General features: G+C 24.2%; 2 protein-coding genes across 3 annotated transcripts; both read right to left on the bottom strand.

Moving 5' to 3' along the window:
• Positions 1 to 2,213: 2,213 nt before the first annotated feature.
• On the bottom strand, positions 2,214 to 10,371 carry LOC126896693 (alpha-tocopherol transfer protein-like). Its single transcript, XM_050669663.1, has 7 exons — positions 10,210 to 10,371; positions 5,768 to 5,928; positions 5,146 to 5,305; positions 4,815 to 5,082; positions 3,638 to 3,748; positions 3,301 to 3,403; positions 2,214 to 2,757 (listed from the first exon to the last, which is right to left on the bottom strand). Exons 2-7 carry the CDS (start codon positions 5,904 to 5,906, stop codon positions 2,606 to 2,608), a joined length of 933 nt encoding a protein of 310 aa, XP_050525620.1. The 5' UTR covers positions 5,907 to 5,928; positions 10,210 to 10,371; the 3' UTR covers positions 2,214 to 2,605.
• A 6,510-nt stretch (positions 10,372 to 16,881) lies between these two features.
• On the bottom strand, positions 16,882 to 21,491 carry LOC126896689 (alpha-tocopherol transfer protein-like). 2 transcript variants are annotated; one of them, XM_050669658.1, is made up of 7 exons: positions 21,277 to 21,390; positions 20,870 to 21,014; positions 20,498 to 20,657; positions 19,673 to 19,940; positions 19,280 to 19,390; positions 19,028 to 19,130; positions 16,882 to 18,957 (listed from the first exon to the last, which is right to left on the bottom strand). In XM_050669658.1, exons 1-7 carry the CDS (start codon positions 21,295 to 21,297, stop codon positions 18,806 to 18,808), a joined length of 960 nt encoding a protein of 319 aa, XP_050525615.1. In that variant the 5' UTR covers positions 21,298 to 21,390; the 3' UTR covers positions 16,882 to 18,805. The 2 variants fall into 2 exon arrangements, with proteins under 2 accessions (XP_050525615.1, XP_050525616.1); XM_050669659.1 differs by lacking the exon at positions 21,277 to 21,390 and adding an exon at positions 21,421 to 21,491 and having other exon boundaries at positions 16,883 to 18,957.
• Positions 21,492 to 22,132: the final 641 nt, after the last annotated feature.

Below are 22,132 nucleotides of genomic sequence, written 5' to 3'. Positions count from 1 at the left end.
GCAAATTAGTGGCCTATACAATAACTATGGTACTAAAAACAATTGAAATAACGTCTATGAATGGAAAACAACGAAAAAATCAATGTAAACTAAAATATTACTGAATAGTAGACATGAGCACCCATTTAGCGCCAATAATTAATCCAACTAGTCGCATTCCAAGCACTTAAAAGAAACTACCCGTTATCATCACTTTTCTCTGCATTGGAAATGTTTGTAGAAAAATTCATTTGGTTTGGTCAAATTTACTCTCCATTAATAATAGTTAAGAATAGCTTAAACAAACTATCTTTAGATTAACTTTAATCAAATTTTAACCAATGATTATCTCTAATTTGCATCAAAAACCTTAAAATTCTTACTCAGCGCACACAAATTCTCTGTAAAATTATACTAAAATCTGTTTACGTAGAAGTAAACTTAATTAAAGAGTACAAATAACTTAAAAATTAGAAATTTTATTATTAGCAGTGATCTCTTAAAGAGATTAATAATGGCTCAATTTTTTTTAGATTCATATTTTGATAAATTATGGCAACGATTTTTATTCCAACTTGAAAAACAAATGTGATGTCTTGTGTATTGCTGCAAATATAAACAGCGTAAATACTCATGTCTTCTTAATGTACGAGCTACTGTTTCGCATTATTTTAATTGTTTTATCTTCTGTACGTGCTTCTTAGATAATAAATAAGGAGGATTAATACTTAAAAAGACTATAAACTAATGATGTCTGGTAAGTATAGATACTGCGAAAACTTGAATCATTATTATTCAGCTTATATATAGTTTCGAATACCTTTTACTATTAATTATACTAGTCACTGCATGGTACTTAGAACGAATGGTGAAATAAACTATACAAAGTAATTTTGACTATAAATAACAAAAAAGTTAACCGTTAAGTTTATATTCACTAATATTAAAATTCCATATCATTTTATGGAGTGGAAAAAATTAGTACACATTTAAATACTCTAAAAAAACACACAATAATTGGCAGCTTCAGGTTAAAAGTATATGAGCAATGCCCATCCAAAATTATATGCCTACTCACACGTCGTTTTAAAATTATTTGAGGACCTAGTAAATTTATGCAATTATAGACATTTTTTTTACGGAAAATTTGATTAATAGTATATAAAAAATACATTATTCAAAATTTAAGTGTGGAACTGTCTACATATGAAATGATATTATAGTTTAATTAACCAAATAACGAATGACTAGTTTATAAATAACATTTTACAATTCAAGATATAGCATATAGTATTATTTTGAAAAACGTGTTAATTCTTATAGAAGACCTTTTTTATATTTTTCAGATAACTTCTAATAACAACAACGTGTTAAACATAAAAAATCATATATGAACATTATAATCAAGATGTCATCATTCGCAATTTTTCTACGGTAATCTACTAAAAAATGTAGAATATATTTTGAATTTATAAAAGAGTTATACAGTTTTTTGAAAACATTTATACTAAGTATATTAGTATTCTATTATTAATTAAATTGTATTTTATAGCTTTAATTGTAATATTCAACTTTTTAAGGTATGTATGTACAAAATATGCACACGTTAGAATGTCCTATATTAATTTACTTGACCAATGAACCGTATTAAAACTCTTCCACTCGTACTCGGATTTTTCCTAAACAAAAAGTGGTGAATAATGTATACATTATTTATAAAGTAATTTTTTTAAACTTTTTAAGTCCATAAAGAATCATAACGACCATTTCCAAAAGAGGAGATTTCTTAACCATTGATGCACCGGGTTGGGTGGTTAGTCAGTCGCCAAAGAGAGGGATGGCGATTCCAATTACCGAACTGGTCTATAGCCCAACAAATGAAGCTGCTTGTGACCGAGTTTCGAACCCGAGGCAGTGTGAGTCAAACACTGTGTCGTTACCGACTCGGCTACATCGTCCCTCTCTTATAAAATAATAATTATTTTTAATTGATATCTATTATTAGCTGTTATAAGTAATAAACAAAATGTTCATCTCGAAAATTTAGCTTTTTTTTTTTAATAAAAATTATACATTACTTATCATAAAATTTAACGTTTGTTTTTTTGATTATTTTTTCCAACCAAACCACCAATCTTAATAGAAAGTTGATTTTAAAATTTTATGTTATATAATATCATTGCAGTACTTATTAACAAATATAGTTAGGATTTTAATAAAAAAAACAACTTGGATGGTGTTTCTGAGTATAAGATTTTAATATTTATTATGTAAATGAATTTGCATCTATGTCTAATTCAATTGTTACTCAAAAAATATGTAAATTATTTTATTCTTAAAAAGTCGTGTAATAGATGTATTTGGTGCATTTTGAGTGCGGAAAACTTAAAGTAAAGTGGGCTAAAACATTTAAAAAAAAGTGGTCAACAATGTAAAGATGTGATATTGAGCTCATGATTTTTACTTTAATGATGATTTATAATAAAAAAAAGTACTAATATATGATTAATTTTTGTACAATGAAAGTCTTGAAAATAAAATAAAAGTATAAAAATATAATACACATAATAGTATAAAAAAGAATTTGATTAAATAAAAACATTATAGTGTTTCAAAATATAAACATTTAATCAATAGATAACTGTTTAAAGGAACCTTCCATTCCGAAGAGGTCATCGTGGGTTTTTGGTTTTCCTGGACGTCTTGATTCATCAGCCTTGACACTTTCTTGTTCTTTAAACCAATCTTTATAAGTTACTAGTTTCTCATACCATTGCTCTATAAACAAATATTTAAGTATAGCACAATAATTTTGGTGACCTATCTTAGGTTGATTCTATTTACGCCGTAAGATGCCACTCATGAATTATTTAGCCACTTACTAGATCCTTAACCTCTTTCTAAAATTATAAAATTCTTATACAATAGAAGCTAACATTTAGGTATTATTTATGTAAAAATTACTTTAAATTTAATTTAATCATAAAATAACAATTTAATTACCCTTAAAACTTAATTCTGTGGGTTATTTCGAAACAAGAATGGTAAGAATTCTACTTACAAAATAAAATGTTTTGGGACATTAAAAAAAATTTAATATATCATGTTTAAAATATCTAAAATCTTTAAAACAAATATTACGTGTTGATATGTGCATTTTTTTATAAATAGTTACTTTTGAACAAAAATATTGGTGGTAGTATCATATTAAAAAATCATATTCTATATTTAAATTATTATTTTTGAGATATTGCAGTAAAATTTTAATTAATGTTGAAAGAATCACACATTATATCATATCATATAATAAATTGAACTAACTGTTTATTTCACTCATTGGTCCAGCAAGTCCACCATATTCTTCTGGTAACATATCTTTGGGTACAAATTTGTTCAAAGATTCCATACTTGAATGTACGTGAATCTAAAATAAAATAAAATTTTGTTAAATTCATCAACCTTACTAATTTTTTAGTTTACACAAATTTTGAGTTAGATTAACATATGAATTGAAATAGAAATGATTTGTTTTACTCAAAAGCAAAATTTAAAGGAAAAAAAATGACAATCTTAAAATAAAAATTAATTCTTATCTACTATATAATCTAAGTACCATAATATTTAATAATAAAATTATTATTTTTATAATTTAGCGTACCCTGTTTCTAATTTTCTCTTTCAAGAATGGTTTTACAAAATTTATTATCGTGTCAACCATTGGCGAAACATTGATTACATGGACCTCTTTGAGTTTAACAGGATATGCTTCCTAAAATCATAAAATCAATTACAAACTCTATTGAAAATAAAAATCAAGACTATATTAATATTATAATATATACGCATGTATTTTTTGAAACAATAATTTCTAGAAAAAATAATAAATAATATTTATTTATACATAAAATTCACAAATAATTCTAAAATATATAAATTTTTGAATTATTATATAATTTGAATTTCTTAAAGACTTCCAGAAAAATATAGATTTTTAAATACAACTTTTTATTTTCGCTTCGATTTATATATTTGTCTCTGACACTGAAAATAAAGAATCAAAAGCTAATTCTTTTGAAGGTTTTTCAAAATCTGTATAACTAAGTAAGTAGATCATAAATAACTAAAAAGTTATTTGAGTGATTGTTGTTAGAAAATACTCAATGAAAATGTTTTTAAAACTACTTTTAATGGATAAAATATATTGTAAAAATGTAATTATCTCAAAATTTCCCAACCTCTGTTTATTACATGAACCGTCTTCCTTAACGTTTTACATAATCCTTATTGATTGACACTATTATGTTTATTTAATTTAAAATATTAACAAATAACAAAATATATATTAAACATGTTATATATAATATGGTATTATACATTTATAAATTTGGAAGACCAAAAAAGAGATGGAGGGATGCTATTGAATGCGATTTGAGGACAGCTGATGTGAGCGTAGATGATGTGGGAGAGCGTGTCAAGTGGAAGTTTAGGGTAAGGGTGGCCTACCCCAAGTAGTTGGGATTAAGACGAGAAAGAAGAAGAAGAAATTTATAAATTTTGTTTAAACCACTTTGAAGGGTCCCAAGTTAGTCCAACTTTTCCATAGGACCATATAATAGCATGGAAATATCTTTACTTTTAGGGAAAATAAACCCCCTTATAGTCCTAAAAATAATAAACCCGGGAACAATACATTAGAAAATTTCAACCAAATTAAGAAATATTTGTACTGAATGGTAGTAAATTCAGAATAACCTAACATAGTGTATAAATTGCTGACCTTAGATATAATTTACTATACCCATGGAAATATTCATTAAAACATTTAATTTATGTACCTGCACACAAATAAGGAATTTTTTTATTAAAGCTGGAGTAAATTTGGCAAAATGATTGGCGAAATTTGAGGGTGTAGCTACACTTGCATCAAATATATACACATCTCCAGCAACGCCGGTGTGCTCTTCTTTTAATCTAATATCACCAATCATCAGTACTACTTTCATACCATCGGCTACACTGAAATTTGGTTGAGCTATATCAATTCCATTCATAATTACAACTCTGCGTCCATCTGGAGTCAAACCAGGAAGTGGTGGAAGATTCCTATAACAAATTTATAATAAAATATATTTTTGTTAAATAAAATTACAATTTTACAATACTTACACAATTTTCATAATTTCTTTGATTTCTGGTAATAATGGATCACGGTTGTTGAAAAATTCGGGTACTGCAGCTCTCATCGTAAAGTACATGTCTAACTTTCTTTTAGTTTTTTCTAAGGAGAATTTGCAACCTCTGAGAAAAGTCATAATACGGGCGTCATCTAAAATAAAAATACTTATTAATTACTTCTAATTGAATTAAATAAATAAAAAATTTTTATTTTTCTTTAAAAATGTGTCCACGTAAATGTAGCTAAGTGATTTTCCCATTCGATTATATTTTCCCTATTTGACCTTAATATTATATATTACATTTTTTTATAATAATGTAACAATTACTAAAATAATAAATCAGAAAATTGAGTGAATTTAATAACGATTATAAAAAATAATATAATACACGACAAGAAAAAAATTTTAGGTCATTAAAAATTTCAAAATCGTGATTTACATTCACAACCTACCTAATTGTTTTATAACTGCAAAATGAGCACTAACCTATCACCTAAAACTATATGAGTCATACATAAAATAGTATTAATCATCTACTTTCTAAAAATTGATATCAAACTTTGGTTATAAATAAAAATATATTTATTATTATTAGTTAATCATTTACATACCTTGGAATTTTGGTAAGTGAGGTTGTAACCTGAGCCATTCTTTAATATGTTCTAAATCCTTATCCCGAGTAGCTATATTTTCGTTCAACTCCGTGCGAATGTGCAACTGCATCTCTGTGGATGGCTGAACAAGAGTCATTTTGATTGTTTGTTAGCTAAAACTAATACATAAAGTATAAATAATAAGCTATGAGTATAATTCGTAATAGGCAATTCATGTATTAAACTAGCATATTTCTCAATGTAATCGTACTTAATGACACACATAAAAATATATATATGAGGCAAAAATATATTTTATATAATATAGTTGTTAGTTGGATTTGAGGAGATCAATACCAACTCAATTTCAATGTACAAGAAGAGAAAGTGTAGGAACCCGCTGGTCACACAGTTTTTGTATTAAAGGAGATTTTAACTATAATCATTACATAATAGCTACAATACTCATTCATGGCGTTTTATTGGTTATGTTCCATACAAAGAATCTGTCAACCTTCAATATCAAGTCGACTATTTATACAACATGTTTAAAACCTCTTAGAGCTTTTATGATATTTACACATCTCTAGCTACATAGGTTCCTTTTATACGACCTTGGAAATATTTTAACAAAGATACGCGAACAATAATGATTATCCTTCTGCGCGAAATATAAATTGTAATTGAACTCTGATGTTTTTACAATGTCCGATTCTGCGTTGCTAATGAGTTAAATGATAGTGATAAATATTAAATCATATTTAGTCGGAAAAAAAAGAATAGAAGGACGTGAGATACTTAATAACCGTCATCCAGGATGGAAGATTTATTTTGATGGTAATTCAAGGATATACATTAGATGTTTGAAAATTTAATAAAACAACAACATCATTCACTGGTCATTAGAGCAGTACTACCTTTATGGTTAATACATGCGTCCAAAACAATAACTACAAGAAGAGTTGTTTATATTTTTTAGAATTGTTAAACTAAATATATAGAATCAAATAAATATTTCCAGAATATTTAGAAATTAAATATCTTTTTTAGAGCCGAATATTATTAAGTTATAATCAAGACTAGGCATAAATTAGTTTAAAAAGTTCATGATAAATTAAAATAGTTATGCTAAGTTAAATGTATAGCATAATGGAAATATTTAGATTTTATGTTACTTCATTTCTCTTTTATTCATTTAACGAACAATTAAAGTAGATTTTTGATATATTTTAAATACCTCTTTTTTAATAAAAATTCTAAATAATAATGAATTATTATTATTATTGCACATTGGAAACCATAGTCAAATTGCATGTTTCGATTTTCCAAAATTATTTAAGAAGAAGAAAAAAAATTCACTTTTTTTGTATAGCTAATAAAAGAAATCGATTTTATAAAATTACACTATCTGTCTCAAGAAATAACAGAAAATATTTATTCCAAAAACTCTTAAAATGTGTAAATATATTTGTTGTATGGAACAAAGTCATGCATCCAATAAATTTTTAAAATGAGAAATTCCATCAATTTTAACGAAAATTAAGATAACAATTGAAACGCTTCACTTATTTAGTTTATTTGTTTTTCGAATTTGCCAATCAAAAGTTCTCAAAATAAAATATCTTCTATCTATAAAATATTTATCACAATATATTTAACAAATAGCGTATAAGCGTTTAATTCAAAAATCCATGGAAGACAATGAATTATGTTATAAATTCTATAAGTTTTATATAATAAAATAATGAACAAACATGAAAAACCAAAATAATATGCTTTATTTTTTTGAAATAATATAAAAATTATTTTCAAAATTGAAACATAGTTTTACATTTGATTTGTATTTATAAATGTTAAAAAAAATATTTTTTTATGTAAAAATCAATATTAAAAGATAGAATTTCCAATAATTACTACGTAATAATTATTGAAAAAAAGTAAACGTTTTCAAGCCTATTTAAAGTAAATTGAATCAAAAATTCATTTTTAAGATTTATTAAAATATTATTTGCAAATTTTACTACAGTGGGACGGTGTGGCCGAGTCAGTAATACGGCGGTGCTTGACGCTCACTGCCTCCAATTCGAACTCGGTCACGGTGAGCTCATTTGCGAACAAGAGATCAGTTCGGTAATTAGAGTCGCCATTCCTCTCTCCGGTGACGGACTAACTACCCGTCCTGGATTATAAATGGTTAAGAAACCTCCTCCTTTGGGGTAGGCTGCTATAGCCCTTAATGGGCTGATAAAGCGATAAAAAAAAATAACCTTATTATAAAGGTAATATTTGTATGGTTACTTAAGACCAGTATCCATCTTTCCGATTTCCCCCTTTATGTTATATTTTAGATCACATGGTCTATATTTAATTTTTATACTCATGTTTTCTTAGAATAACACTTAAGTGTATTATTATCTTTTCGTCATAATTTGCTTTAAAAATGTCCTTTAATTTAATGACATTTTAATTTTTTTATATAGCTAGGAATATTTTTAATTATTTGTTTTCATCTCCTGGTTTGATAAATACATTACTCACTCATTCTAACGACTTTGCATCTCAAAGTATAATGTTTTTGAGTACGTTTGTTATTAGAAACGTCCTAAAAGAGTAATGTATATAAGTAAATCAAATACGCCTAAAGCTAATTATTTAACTGCTTAAGATTAGTAAATTTCTTATATTCAATATATTCTTCCTTTTTAAAATGCTCTCTTGAAAAATTAAGTTTTTTAAGTCATGATGTTGTAATACATAAATAAAATTCCCATATAAAACCTAATTTATTCACTTATATTGAAAATATAACGGCTAACTTTGACAATACAGAAAAATAAAAACAGCTTTTGATAGTTTATGGAAAGCTTCAAAAAAGTTCTATTAAATTGTATACTCTTAAAAATATGTCATAATTTACGTATACATGTATTGAAAGTTTTTAACGCGTACAATTTAATGAGAAATTTTAATAAATAATAAAAATATCATACTTGTATAAAATTTTTCTATACTTTATATCAAAATTACACTTATTCATGTATTGTGTATATTAAAAATAAACTGATACATGAAAATTTCATAATAATTTCTTGCAGTATAGTGTTTTAATATTTTTCTTATAAATTCCCTACTGTCAGGTTAAGTTCAAAATAAATTCATTTTTCTTGTAATTTTTAAGGTTGAGGGTCGTGGGTTAAAAATATTTTTACAATTAAAAAGTACATTTAAACCCTATTTAATCAGGGTCAATTTGAGTATTTTATTGTAAGAAATGATTTTAAAATTCCCATACAGAAGTATGATATTTTTAATATACACCCTAACTTTACACATAGATAGTGATATTTTAAGAGTGCCAAATACAAGTATAAAATTTTTATCAATAATATTAATAATGTCCATTACACATTATCGTTAGAAACTTCCAAGCGTATATGATAAAGTTCCACAATTATTTTTAAGAGAGTATTATCAAGTAATTTTACTTTAATGTAAAACTTTGTTTTGTAGGTAAAAATAAGTGGAGTTACCGACTTCATGTCTATAACAGTTTATGTAAAAATATATGAAAAATTTAGATATTTAATGAACCAGGGCCATAAGAAATATAATGATAGCTCTATTCCTGCAAAAATGTTTTAATAAAATACTTATCTCTTACTGGAAGAGTACTTTGTAAGAAATTATTTTAAAATTCTTTTACATTAGTATCATAAATTATACTTCAGAAATATATGTCACTAAAAGAAATTAAAAATTATTTTTCTAGTTTTGTATTTATTTTGCGAGTAGTTTATGATAAATAAGTCTGTATAATTTTTAAACTTAAATTACTAATTTGTTTTATTTTCGTATTTTAAATATTGTTATAAATAATACTTTAAAGTATTTATATTAAAGTATTATAATGGTTTCTTTTGACTTGGGTTTAACTATAAACTTGTATTATTTAAATTTATTTACTTTTATTAAGATAAACTAAGTTGATTACGGAACATTGTAAAGCAAAATATACAATATAAAAAAAAAGTTTATGGACCTTGATCTTGAAGTGTAACACGTAATATTTAAGTATCACTGGTGTCCTATTTAACTATTCTGGTCTTACAAAATCACTATTACGGAACACAATGAAATTATGAAATAATCCATGTATTGTACTTAAAATGAGTTTCAAATGATCCGCTTGTTATAAAAAGTTTAAAAAAACTCAATTAATCGTTTAAATTAGTGAATTATAAAAATTTGTTAATAATTGAATGAAAATTGAAACAATGACAAAGTAAATTTTATCATATAACTTGTACAATAATGATAATTTTTTATATTAAACAATTATAAGTAAATATAGTTTTAAATCGTGATAAAGAAAATAGAAAAACAACTTTTATTCGAGTAAAATATTTAAAAATATAGTGATATTATAATAATATAAAAATAAAATGATTGAATATATTTACCTTCGATGCGTTTAAACTAGTAGGTCGAATTTCTGTGTTAGACTGCAGACGATATTGCTATGGGTACACCATGTGATGTTAAGACTAACGTTACAGCATGTGATGATGACAGTTCAAAAGGAGGGAACGACTGCCTTTCACTTTTCTAAGGAGTAGACTACAGAAACGTCATCGTAGATATTTGTTCGTTGTATAATAGTACAAGATTTGGTAATTACAAAATATAATAACGAAAATTGAATTATGTCTAGTACAAAAAATTATTCAACGGAACAAGAACTTGACAAGTGTTTAACAAAATTAAAACTGGTGGATTTAAATGCCAATAAACTTGACACCTACTTTATTTGACCCACATTAAAACAGAACTACATAGATCTGTTTAATAAACATTCTAACATGATAAGCAATACACGATAACAATACATTTTAATAAAAACCACAAATACGCTTTCATTTGGACTTATACTTATCAATACATATAAGGAAACGATGAGGGTAAATCATATGCATACTATTTCTTTAATGATTTTTTAAAATTATGCCTCGTTAAATAAAATATTAAAATGCAATTATTTTTAAGTTAATTGATATTTATCATTAAAATAAAATTATAAAAATTAAACTGTAAAATAAAGAAAAAAATTTAACAATATAATTATTGGAAAATGAACCATTTCAGTTTTACTTTCAATTTTATATGCGATGCAAAGTAGAGACAGTGAAAAAAAATTGGTAAATTTAATTCATTAGATGTTTTAAGTTAATACTAAATAACAAATGAAATATTAATTTTTTGTATGTATTCATCAGAAAATTACGTCAAATAAAAAAAGTATTAAATTTAATAAAAAAGTGGCATTGAAAAATGCTATACGTAATATAACCGTTTGTACATATTTATAAATACACACCATTCTTTAGAGTATTATTTATAAAACTGTTAAATTAGGCGTACTTTATAATTGTTTACTAGTTTCAAGTGGATGGCTTTAAACTTAATTAAAGCTTCAAAGATACATTTGAGCACCTAATTTTAATCATTTATAGCATCGAAACCTTTAATTATAACAAAAAACATTTGTTTTTATAAAATTATAATATAAATAAAGCAATTATCAGAATTATTTTCAAGTATAAATACATTTATAATTAAAAACAAATCGCGATAAATAGAAATTATTTTGTGTTGATTATTCTTTAATTAACTTTATATAATATAATCAATTAAAAACACAACCAAAGTTGTCTTTATATTTTATTGGTAAAAATTTCAAATTTTACTACATATTAGTTAATGTCATTAGTTGATACAAATAGATAAGTTAACTATTTGCATTAAATATAAAAATGACTGGTTATAGTAAATACCTATTAATAAGCAAAAACCAATTATGTTAAACTACTGGTTTTCACGTCATAATATAAATTCTATTAAACTATAGTAATTAAATAATAATTTAAATGAACATAGTTTAAAGACATTTGATGATAAAAATTGTTATTTTTGGCACCTAAATTAAATTTTTTCCATTCCTCTTGAACTATAAATATATATATATATATTACATCTTAAACGTACACCTTTAATGAAAAACTTATTATTCAACACTTTTGTTTTATAAATAGATGTATTGTTTTATTATAGAATGGAGCTAAACAGCAAATCTATGCTATTATAAAAATATCAGTATATATTTTTTGTTACTAAAAAATTAAGTAACTAAAGGTTATCAAACATTTTCATTTCAACATATGCATCAAAATTTTTGAAATGTATAAAAATGTTTAAGTACTGCTTTGAGGCTTGAAAAACATCTTATATGACAGTTAAATATTTAATATTCAATAATTAACATTTTACTGTCAATATCTAAATAGTTGAGTATCATATTACATTACTGTAAATCCTATATTGTACTATTAATTCAGTTCCTTCGATGATCTCTGTATCATTTTTTTTAATTATTACCAAATGGCAACCTTGTGCTTAAATAATGCACAGTAATTTTTACTTACTAATCCATGTAAATAAATTTGTTTATAAAAATGAAACCACCCACGTAATGACATCGAACGTTTACCTAGTTACACATTTGAATGCTAATGTATACTACATAAACGTAAATTCAAGGTCTAAGCATTTATTATAATAATAAAAATACTTATTTATAATTCATAAAATGAGATCAATTGACCATTGAATAATTTTAAACAATCTTTAATATTTATTTATAATCTAAAGTCTATTAAATTATACAGCCCAGTAATGAATTTTATAGTTAAATTGTAATATACCACACACTTATTTATGTTCAGTTTCAACTTAAGTTTGCAAAACAGAATTTTGTTTTTCACTTTATCAAAAACGATTTGGCTTAGTTAAAGCCTAAAGTTAAATAGTTTTTTAACGTATGATTCAACATAAATCTAGCCTTTAAGTAACTGATAATCAAACTCAACATTTTGCTCATTGAATTTAGTTAATCGTTTAATATTAAATACTATTAATCCTATTCACAAATTATAAACTGATTAATTTTCTAAAGACTTTTACACTAAAATTCTTATTTTTCCACTAGATATCATATCATATCCACTCAATCATAAAAACATAATACCTTTGTAGGAAAAAAACCTGTTGCGCTGGTGTACTATTGCTATAAAAATAATTATACCGTAATAAATTTATGTGGTCACGAAATGATTACGAGATCTATTGCGAATTGTTGTAGTAAAATTTTTTAACTTACACTCCAAAAACCACAAATTATGAAAAAAGAATAACGTAAACATAATTAGTCACAGCTTGTGAGCTTATTAAAGATTTATATCTTCATGCAGACACTTGAGATGACGCAGTGATATCAGAATTGTTATTTTTTAGTATCATAAAAGTTATGAAACGCTATGTAGTAGAAATCACCACAAATGTGTGTACAACAAACATGATAATAATTAGACTATAACAAACAATGAATATTGTTGAATCCGGTATTTCTTTTTTTAATTTCTCCCAAAATTGAGTTATACGTGTACAAGTTTAAAAATCATGTGCACAATAAGTAGCTAAATATATTTCCAAAATAAAAAAAATTCTTATCTAGTAATATAATTTGTTTTATTATTTATTGACTTTATTTTTTTATTTATTGATTTTTTTATAAAAAATGATTTTTTTAGATTACAGTATCGTTTTTAATTTTTTTTAAATTTTGGTTTAGGTATGGGTTTTTGTTATGTAGCAATTCAAAATATAATAAATATATATATATATATATAAATAAGAATGGATTGTCCAGAAGTTTTGTTATTGTTGCAATATTAAAATGTAAAAATAATATGCTTATGTGAAATATGGTATATAGGTAAATATGGTAGAGTACAAGTGAATTACTATATAAAATTAATTATATCATCGGGGTCGTGGTTCGAGGGTTCAAAAATAATGAGTTAATTTAAAAAATGTACGATATGAGACAATTTTGTTGATATGTTAAATTGTAAGAATATGGTTTATGTATATCATGTAACCCCAAGTACCATGTGCGTTAACACGGCCTTGCTCCAGAGACTTCTTTCTCGAATGGCACCGGCAACAGCATAATCATCTCGCTCCTAGGACTTTAAAAATATGTATACACTATCTATTTTACAGTACGATAAAATTAATAACTTATAAATTTATTTTAATGATTTCAACTACTTATAACCTTATTATTTAAAAACGATCAATACTGTTCTAATAATTAAAATCTACGACGGGGGTTAATAAAATTAGCTCACTTATAGTAGTATTTATTAGTAGTATTTATCCAAACTAATAAAATAAATTGCAATCAGATAGAAATAATACGAACATCGAAATAGCAATTGCAAGTATCATTAGACATATGTCAATCGAGATAAAGATTCACCAAGTTCTATTATTTATGGGCTTGGGATAAGAAGCTTGATTTTTGGTAAGCAGAGGAGAATGTAAATCTAGAGAAAAATGCCGCAAGAAATATTGAGAGCGAACTGACGAGTCTTAGCCTTTATTTTCTTTATACATTAGATAGTCGCTATCTCTTTTTAATAATCTCAATGTTGTAGTGTTCAATGTGACTGTTTCATTATTAACATGTGTATTAGTTATTATATGATAATCAATATTTAGATAGTTATTAACCAAAAACATATATGTATAAAATGTCACATAATATTATTTTATTATCAGTATGACATTTAACACAAATTTTATAACATAGTGACTTTTGTTATGTGCATATAAATTATTCAAGAATTATTAAGAAGTAAAGTGTGTGGATTTTACAACAGTTAATAATGGTTTTAAAAATAATTATAGAGTAAAAAAATGTTTACCTTTTTTAAGTAACAGAGGATTCCCGAACAAGTTAATTCATTAAATAACATTAATTACACATTATATTAGTAGAAACATATTTATTTATCATTTTAGCTTCGATACAAAGCTGAAAAAGTATCTACCGTGACACATTTTTTTTCGTCTGTCAATAAAAATTGTGAGCTCTCGCTGGACCAATTTTGCTGATCAATATATTAAAATAACTCGAATTTATTGAAGATATCCTACAAAATTTTAAAATTAATTAATAAATTAATTAATATATGACATAGAAATTGAGGTAAGTTTTTTGAAAAAATTAGTTAGTGATGATGTCATGTCCAGGAATTTTTTTTGTATTCTAGTTTCTGAATTATATTTTGTATTACATTAAAGTTGCAAAGAATTATCATACTCAAAATTATATTATTCATTAATTTACAATCAGTTTCTAATGTATTTACCATGTTTGTTTCTTCTGTTTAAAAAGTTTTCAAAATGTTAAGTAAAAACAATGTATTTTTCTATATTAGTTTCGTATTTGGCAAGTCTATTTTCAAGTCAAGTATTTTTCAGTGTTAAGATAAAAATTGGTTTAAAAAAATTTTTTAGTGACATCCACAACCTACAATCATTAAGATTAGGTTTCGAAAGATGATTTTTGTAATTATCATTTAACTGTTTTTTGGTTTTATGCGTTTTAGCTTCGATGCGAAGCTTAGAAGGTATTAATTTTACTTTGATGTGTTTTTTTAGCTTCGATGCAAAGCTGAGAAGATATATGTGATATAGGTTTTTATTTTTATTTTTTTGTGTATGTGAACACTTAATCTCAGCTACACCGATTGTGATGAACAATACGTCAAAAGATCACAAATCGTATCTAGTCGAAGATACTACCTTTATAAATTGAAAAAAATTATCTCTATCCCCGTAAAGGGAGTAAATCCCTCAAAAAATTTCAATTTTAAAAATCGGTAATTTTCGATATTTTTTCAATTTTTTTTTCTTAAAACTGCAATAACTTTTTTAAAAATAAATGAATAGAAACAATTTTCTCATTATAGATACATTAAATATTTACCTATCATTTGGTATATTTTTTTTGTAAATCTGACCCTTCACCTTCCACAGGAAGGATTTCAAAATGGAACTCTTTCACATAAAATTAACTTTTTCAACTTAAATTTTGAATGCGTTCCGGAAACTCTAACAAAAATAAAATAAAAAATTTTATCTCTGGACATAAAAAATGTAAAAATGACTACCGTATGTAAAAATATGCTATTTTTGTGAAAAAATTCTTGATGTCATATTTTACATTTTTTAAACATTATGTTGCTATAAGTTTTTAAAAAATACATGAATCAATTCTACTATTTAATGATAAATACTTTATATATACTTATTTCATTCGACATACTTTTTTTTAAAATCGGACTCTATACCTATATACAGTGGGTCTTCAAAACATAAAAATGCATATAGAAAGTAGAACTTTTTCAACTTAATTTTTGAAAGTGTTCCGGAAATACTGACACTTTTATATATATCTTAAATTAAAGCTTATGTAATATACTTTAATATTAAAAAAAAATATTTCGGACTTTATTTTGATTTCATGGTAAAAACGAACATCAAAGTTAATAAAAAAAATACGATTTTTGTAAAAAAAAATTTTTTATATTTTTAATTTTATAATACTATAAATTTTTGAAAAATATATGAATCAATATTTTTTTATATAAATACTATTTATATACTTCTTTCATCTGACATAATTTTTAGCTTCGATGCGAAGCTGAGAAGGTATTGGTTTTACTATGATATTAATTGCTATAATAGATATTTATTTATATATTATACTTCAAAATCATAGAACTGATAATTAGGAATAATGAATGAGATAGGAGTTAATTTTGCTTTTGAAATAATTCACCAATTTCTTAAAATTAAACGTTATCTATGGATTTGCATCGAATCGTTTATTTGATAGTGATTTTAATCACTGTCAGATATTATTTATACTTGTCCCAACTATGTCACGTCCACATTGTGCCACAATCCCACTGTGCTATCGTTATTTTTTTTTCCATACATTTTATTTTATAATAATGAAAAAATGTGAAAAATAAACATATTTATATTAAAAATTAAATGAAACAAAATTATTTATTCAAAGAATTCATACATATTAATAAATGTTTACAATTAATCTAACATACGAGTACATGATAAATTGATAAATACATTAAGATCGGTGTAAACACATAATTTTGTTTTATTGTAAACTTAATAAAATTAGGATATATCAAAAGAAAACTGTACCAGCAATTAAAATTGATTATTTTTATCTACACCTAATATAAGTTAATAATATTATTATATGATTATTTAATACTCATAAAATAATTTGTAGACAAGAGAACTTAAAAAAAATATATATATTATTTAAAGTTTTAATCTTAATGCGTTCATTATATTAACTCTTTCAAACAACTTATGCATAATAGCAGTGGTCAGTTCAATACTAGAACTTTAGCTTATTAATTTAAAATTTTTTTTTTGGGCTGCATAATAAGTAGGAAATTATTCTTCCTTAATATATTCCATGATAAATTTAATTATGCGTCCCACGCAAAATTTTTAAAGAGCTAGTTGGTAAGTACACTATAAAACTTAAAAAGAATGATATACCTCTGTTTTATAGTCTTATTAACATTTTATAAAAATATAAAACATATATTTATAATCATATTTAATTTATTTGATTTAACGTAGTAGTAAATTATAGTATATTGATATGATTTTTATTTAACGGTATTCGATTACCTATATGTCCAGGATCATATTTAATCAATTACTCAAAAGACAGGGGTCAATCTAGTAATTTTTTAAAGGAAAGGTGCAAAAAATTCTTTAGACGTCAAAGTTAATTTTTTATCAATTTAATCATTATAAGCCTTTTTTTTATTTTATCAGTTGGTGACAATAGTTCAAGTAGGGGACGCGCACCCTTGGCCTCTCACCTGGATCTGCCACTGACAGAAATGAAAACAAATGCTCTCTGGTAAAATTAATTTTTTTTACTTATTATTCAAAATGATAAAAAAAAGGCTTTAGGCTGTTTAAACTAAATGTAACCTCAGCCTAAAATGTTCGTAACTATGGATCTAGATAGCATATGAAATTACTCCTATTACACTGAGTGGTTTTAAAAGAAGGAAATTAATAAAAGAAGAAAGCACTCCCATACCTAGATTTTAATATAAATCTTAATAAGATGACTAATTTTAAAAATGTCACTTATTTATTTAGATTATTCATTTGAAATATAAATCATATCCAATAAATATCTCCATGACTTAAAATAACCAAATTTAAAAAATGTTGATAAGAAGTAAAATTTGAAGGTTAGGTTCAAATAACCTAACTAATCAATTCCAATTTTTGACCTTTTTAAGCAAAAGAAATTTATTGAAAAAAATCTTTGTTAATAGCAATGGATAAGGTTTTAATCTAGGTTAAAAATTTCCGTTAACTATATAAACATAAGACCCGTTAGTAGAGATGGCAAGTGGGAAACCATTGTACGTAATAATTCCTTAATATACTAGAGCAATTTTCAAAAATTAGCGTTAGCTAAACTAGTGGTTGAAAAATAAACAGATGTACAATTGTACTACAATATTAAAATACAATTTCATAGGCAAATAATGAATGAGAAATTAAATTTTTTTTATTAAGAACAATGACGCATTTCTATACAATACAATTTGAATTTTACTTATTATTATAATTAGTCATAGAAATTCACATGTTTTACAACAATTAAATTGTGCTTATGACCCTGATTAATTAATTAATTATTAATATATATATATGAAGACATCAAATAAAATAAGGTGAACAATTTTAAAAAACATAACAATAACATTATACTAGGTACATTTTCCCAACTATTACGAAGGACATATTTTGGGGCTTAATAATAATTTTAAGATTTATGCATTGATGACGTTAATTAATATTTGCCAATCATATGTTTTATAATTTGAAAGTATAAATTAATAATTCAAGGCTTTTACATTAAACGTTTTTTTAAGAACCACAAATATTCGTACAAATAATTTTTTATTATATTGTTACTTGATATCAAATATTAAAGACGTACGAAATTATAAATTACGAATAATTTAATGACATTTATTTTATAGAAATTCTAAAAAATTATATGCAAACTTTTATTTAATCAACAGATAGTTTTTTAAATGAACCGTCCATTCCAAAAAAATCTCCATATGTTTTTGGCTTTTCCGGACGTCTTGATTCGTCAGTTTTAATATTTTCTTGTTCTAAAAACCATTCTCTATATGATACTAATTTTCCATACCAATATTCTAAAAATGAATGATATCTTAGTACACTACTTGTTTGTAGTATTTTTTTATTACAAAAAATATGACTCACTATTAATTTCAGCCATAGTTCCTTGTTGACCACCATATTCTTCAGGAAGAAATTCTTTTGGTATATAGTTATATAAAGATTTATATGATGAGTGCAAATGAATCTATAAAAAATAAACTTCTAATATTATAGATGATTAAATTTATAAGTTATTCAATAATTATTTAGCATTAATTTTAGCTTAATTTTAAACTTTTATATTTAACTTAAAAAATAAATAACTTAACATAATATGTTTGAAGTATAACTCACTCTTCTTTTAATTTTTTCTTTCAAAAAAATTTTTAAAAAATTTGTTGTAGTTTCAACTACAGGAGATATATTAATCACATGGACACCTTTAATTATAAATGGGTACGCTTCCTAAAAAAAATCAAAAGGTTTTGTTACATATCATGTGTTTTCTTAAATCATTTTTTATGTAAATTCTCACATAAATTAATGTAATGTTATCCTATACTATATGTCTTCAAACTATTGTATGAACAATAACTTGTTACTAGTTTCTTATACTTATTTTAATTATATTTAAATTCATTTTATTGTGTTTAAATAGTATTTTAAAATTCAATAAATCTGATATTTTATTGATCAAAAATAAAACAACGCTCAAAATCAAGTTTACTACTGTAAGTTGAATCTTACTATTGAACATGTTGCACATTTCTTTAATAAAGATGGAGTATATCTAGGCAATTGAGTCGATAAAAAATTTGATTTCAATGAACCTCCGTCAAATATATAAATATCTCCTGTTTCATTATTTCTTTCTTCATTCAATCTAATATCTGCTAACATAAATAGCAATTTCATGCTGAAAGCTGGATCCCATATCATTTCATCCATATTTTTTGTATGAAAAATAACGATCCTATATCCTTCTTGTGTTAGCCTCGGCATTGTTAATACATTTCTTAAATTATTAAACATTTAAATTAATTAAAAAATAAAAATTTAATTAAATAATTCCTTACACCTTATAGGGGGTCAACTTTATTTTTTTCAATTATCAACATAAATAAATGTACAATTTACTTTTAAAACTAAANTTTTTCAATTATCAACATAAATAAATGTACAATTTACTTTTAAAACTAAAACATATTTAAAATACTTAACTAAAAAGCCACCAAAAGTGCATATTAATACGTATTAAATTTTAAGCCTTAAACACATACTGTATATGATTTAATAGTATTTTGTTTGTTTTAATGTTTTATACATACATTTTATATACTAAGAATTGATCAATTGTGGCTAATATTATTTCAAAACAAAAAAATATAAAAAATACTTATTTCAAAAGGCTACAAAGAATACAAATAAATCACATACAGTTTGTATTACAATAACGCTGTGAATAAATAATAAATAATGATATCTTAATGTATTAATTTTAAAAATATTTTATTATGATAAAAGAGTTAGAACGATTGTATTCATAATATAATAAAATAATTCTATACTTACGCAACTTTGAAAAAATCCTTAAAGTCTGATAATAAAGGATCTCGATTATTAAAAAATTCTGGTGCTACTCCTCTCATTGTAAAGTACATATCTAGTTTTTTTTTAGCTTTTTCAGGAGAATACTTACACCCACGAAGAAACGACATAAGGAAAACATCATCTAAGAACATTTTAATATCATAAATTATGATATACATTGTTTTTGTTGTACATTAAGTTATCCAATTATATTAATCTCTTTTGAATCATGTAAAATCTGTTTATTTAATAAAATAGTAAAATCTGATATATTTTAAAAATTATATTAAATTAAATCGAATTTTTTTAGTTTTTCAAAAAGTATATTATTATTACAATTCGACCACATTTTACCTTCTACGTCAGGTAAGTGTGGTTGTTTGCGAATCCAATCCTTAATATGTTCTACAGACACTTGTTTTTCAGTTACATTATTTATTTCAGAGTTGGTTTGCAATTGCAACTTAATTTTATTTTGAACAACCGACATTTGATTTTGCTGTCAATAAAAATAATAAATTAAAATACATAAACACAAGGTCATAAATGAACCTAATGAATACTAGTCATTTTACTTTTTTTATTATACAGAAAAATCTTATTACGCAATTATTATTAATTTAATAAACTAAAAATAGTTTTAAATAGTAATATATATATATATATATATATATATAGATAGATAAATAATTATATAGATTATAACTATTACCTACAAAAAATGGAAATAAATAAAAAGTAAATCTAAAAAAAGGAATTACTTGGCTTGTACTGAGTGCCATTAAATTATAAACTCAGAATAGAAAAATTAAAGAAATTGTTTAAAAAAAAAAGTTAAACACTTCAAATAATTTTTAATATTTTTAAAAACAAAAATATGTATATCACTTAATTAAATCTCTTACCTTTTTGATGAGACTGTGAAGTAATAACTAATGAAACTAACGACTGTGTTGTTATATGTTAACGAATCTTTAAAATTATTAATGTAATAATTTTATGCTAATATGCTTACAATAGAATATATAATGTATTAATACAACATATTATTTAAATATTTTATGGTATTCTAAGGACGTACTATAACCAATGCTAAGAAATTCTAGATAATTATCTAAACTTTTTATATTAGCTCGATGAGTTTATAAAGGGTTATCTAAACGTCAACTAAAATTAGTTTTTTGTTAACTAAATAACAAGTATTCATATATTTTATTAACTTACAAGTAAAGAGAAGCTTAACAGTGCTTAGAATTTTATAATTTTTAAAATATTATATTATCATATTAATATCTTATTAAAAGGGAAAATGCCAAAAAAAATAAAAGTATAGTATTGTAGTGTCGATATTTAAAGGCAAAGAGGATATACAACAGTGTGGAACTATAGAGGCATGAAGCTTATGAGTCATAGTAAAGATTTGGGAAAATAAAATAGATAAGAGAATAAGCAATGACACATTACTAATAAGGTAGGTAATAAAGTGAGGTAACTAATAGAAATGTTTAGGAAAAAAAGAAAAAGCTGTGTATGGTATTTATAAATTTGGAGAAAGCGTATGATAGAGTACCAGAAAAGGTTTTAAAGTGGGCATTCATAAGAAAAGGATTCCCGAAA

Source organism: Daktulosphaira vitifoliae, unplaced genomic scaffold (genome assembly GCF_025091365.1).
Source record: "Daktulosphaira vitifoliae isolate Bord-2020 unplaced genomic scaffold, ASM2509136v1 Scaffold_1, whole genome shotgun sequence".
In the NCBI taxonomy this organism is placed as follows: Eukaryota; Metazoa; Arthropoda; class Insecta; order Hemiptera; family Phylloxeridae; genus Daktulosphaira; species Daktulosphaira vitifoliae.
This window is presented reverse-complemented; position numbering and strand designations above follow the sequence as displayed.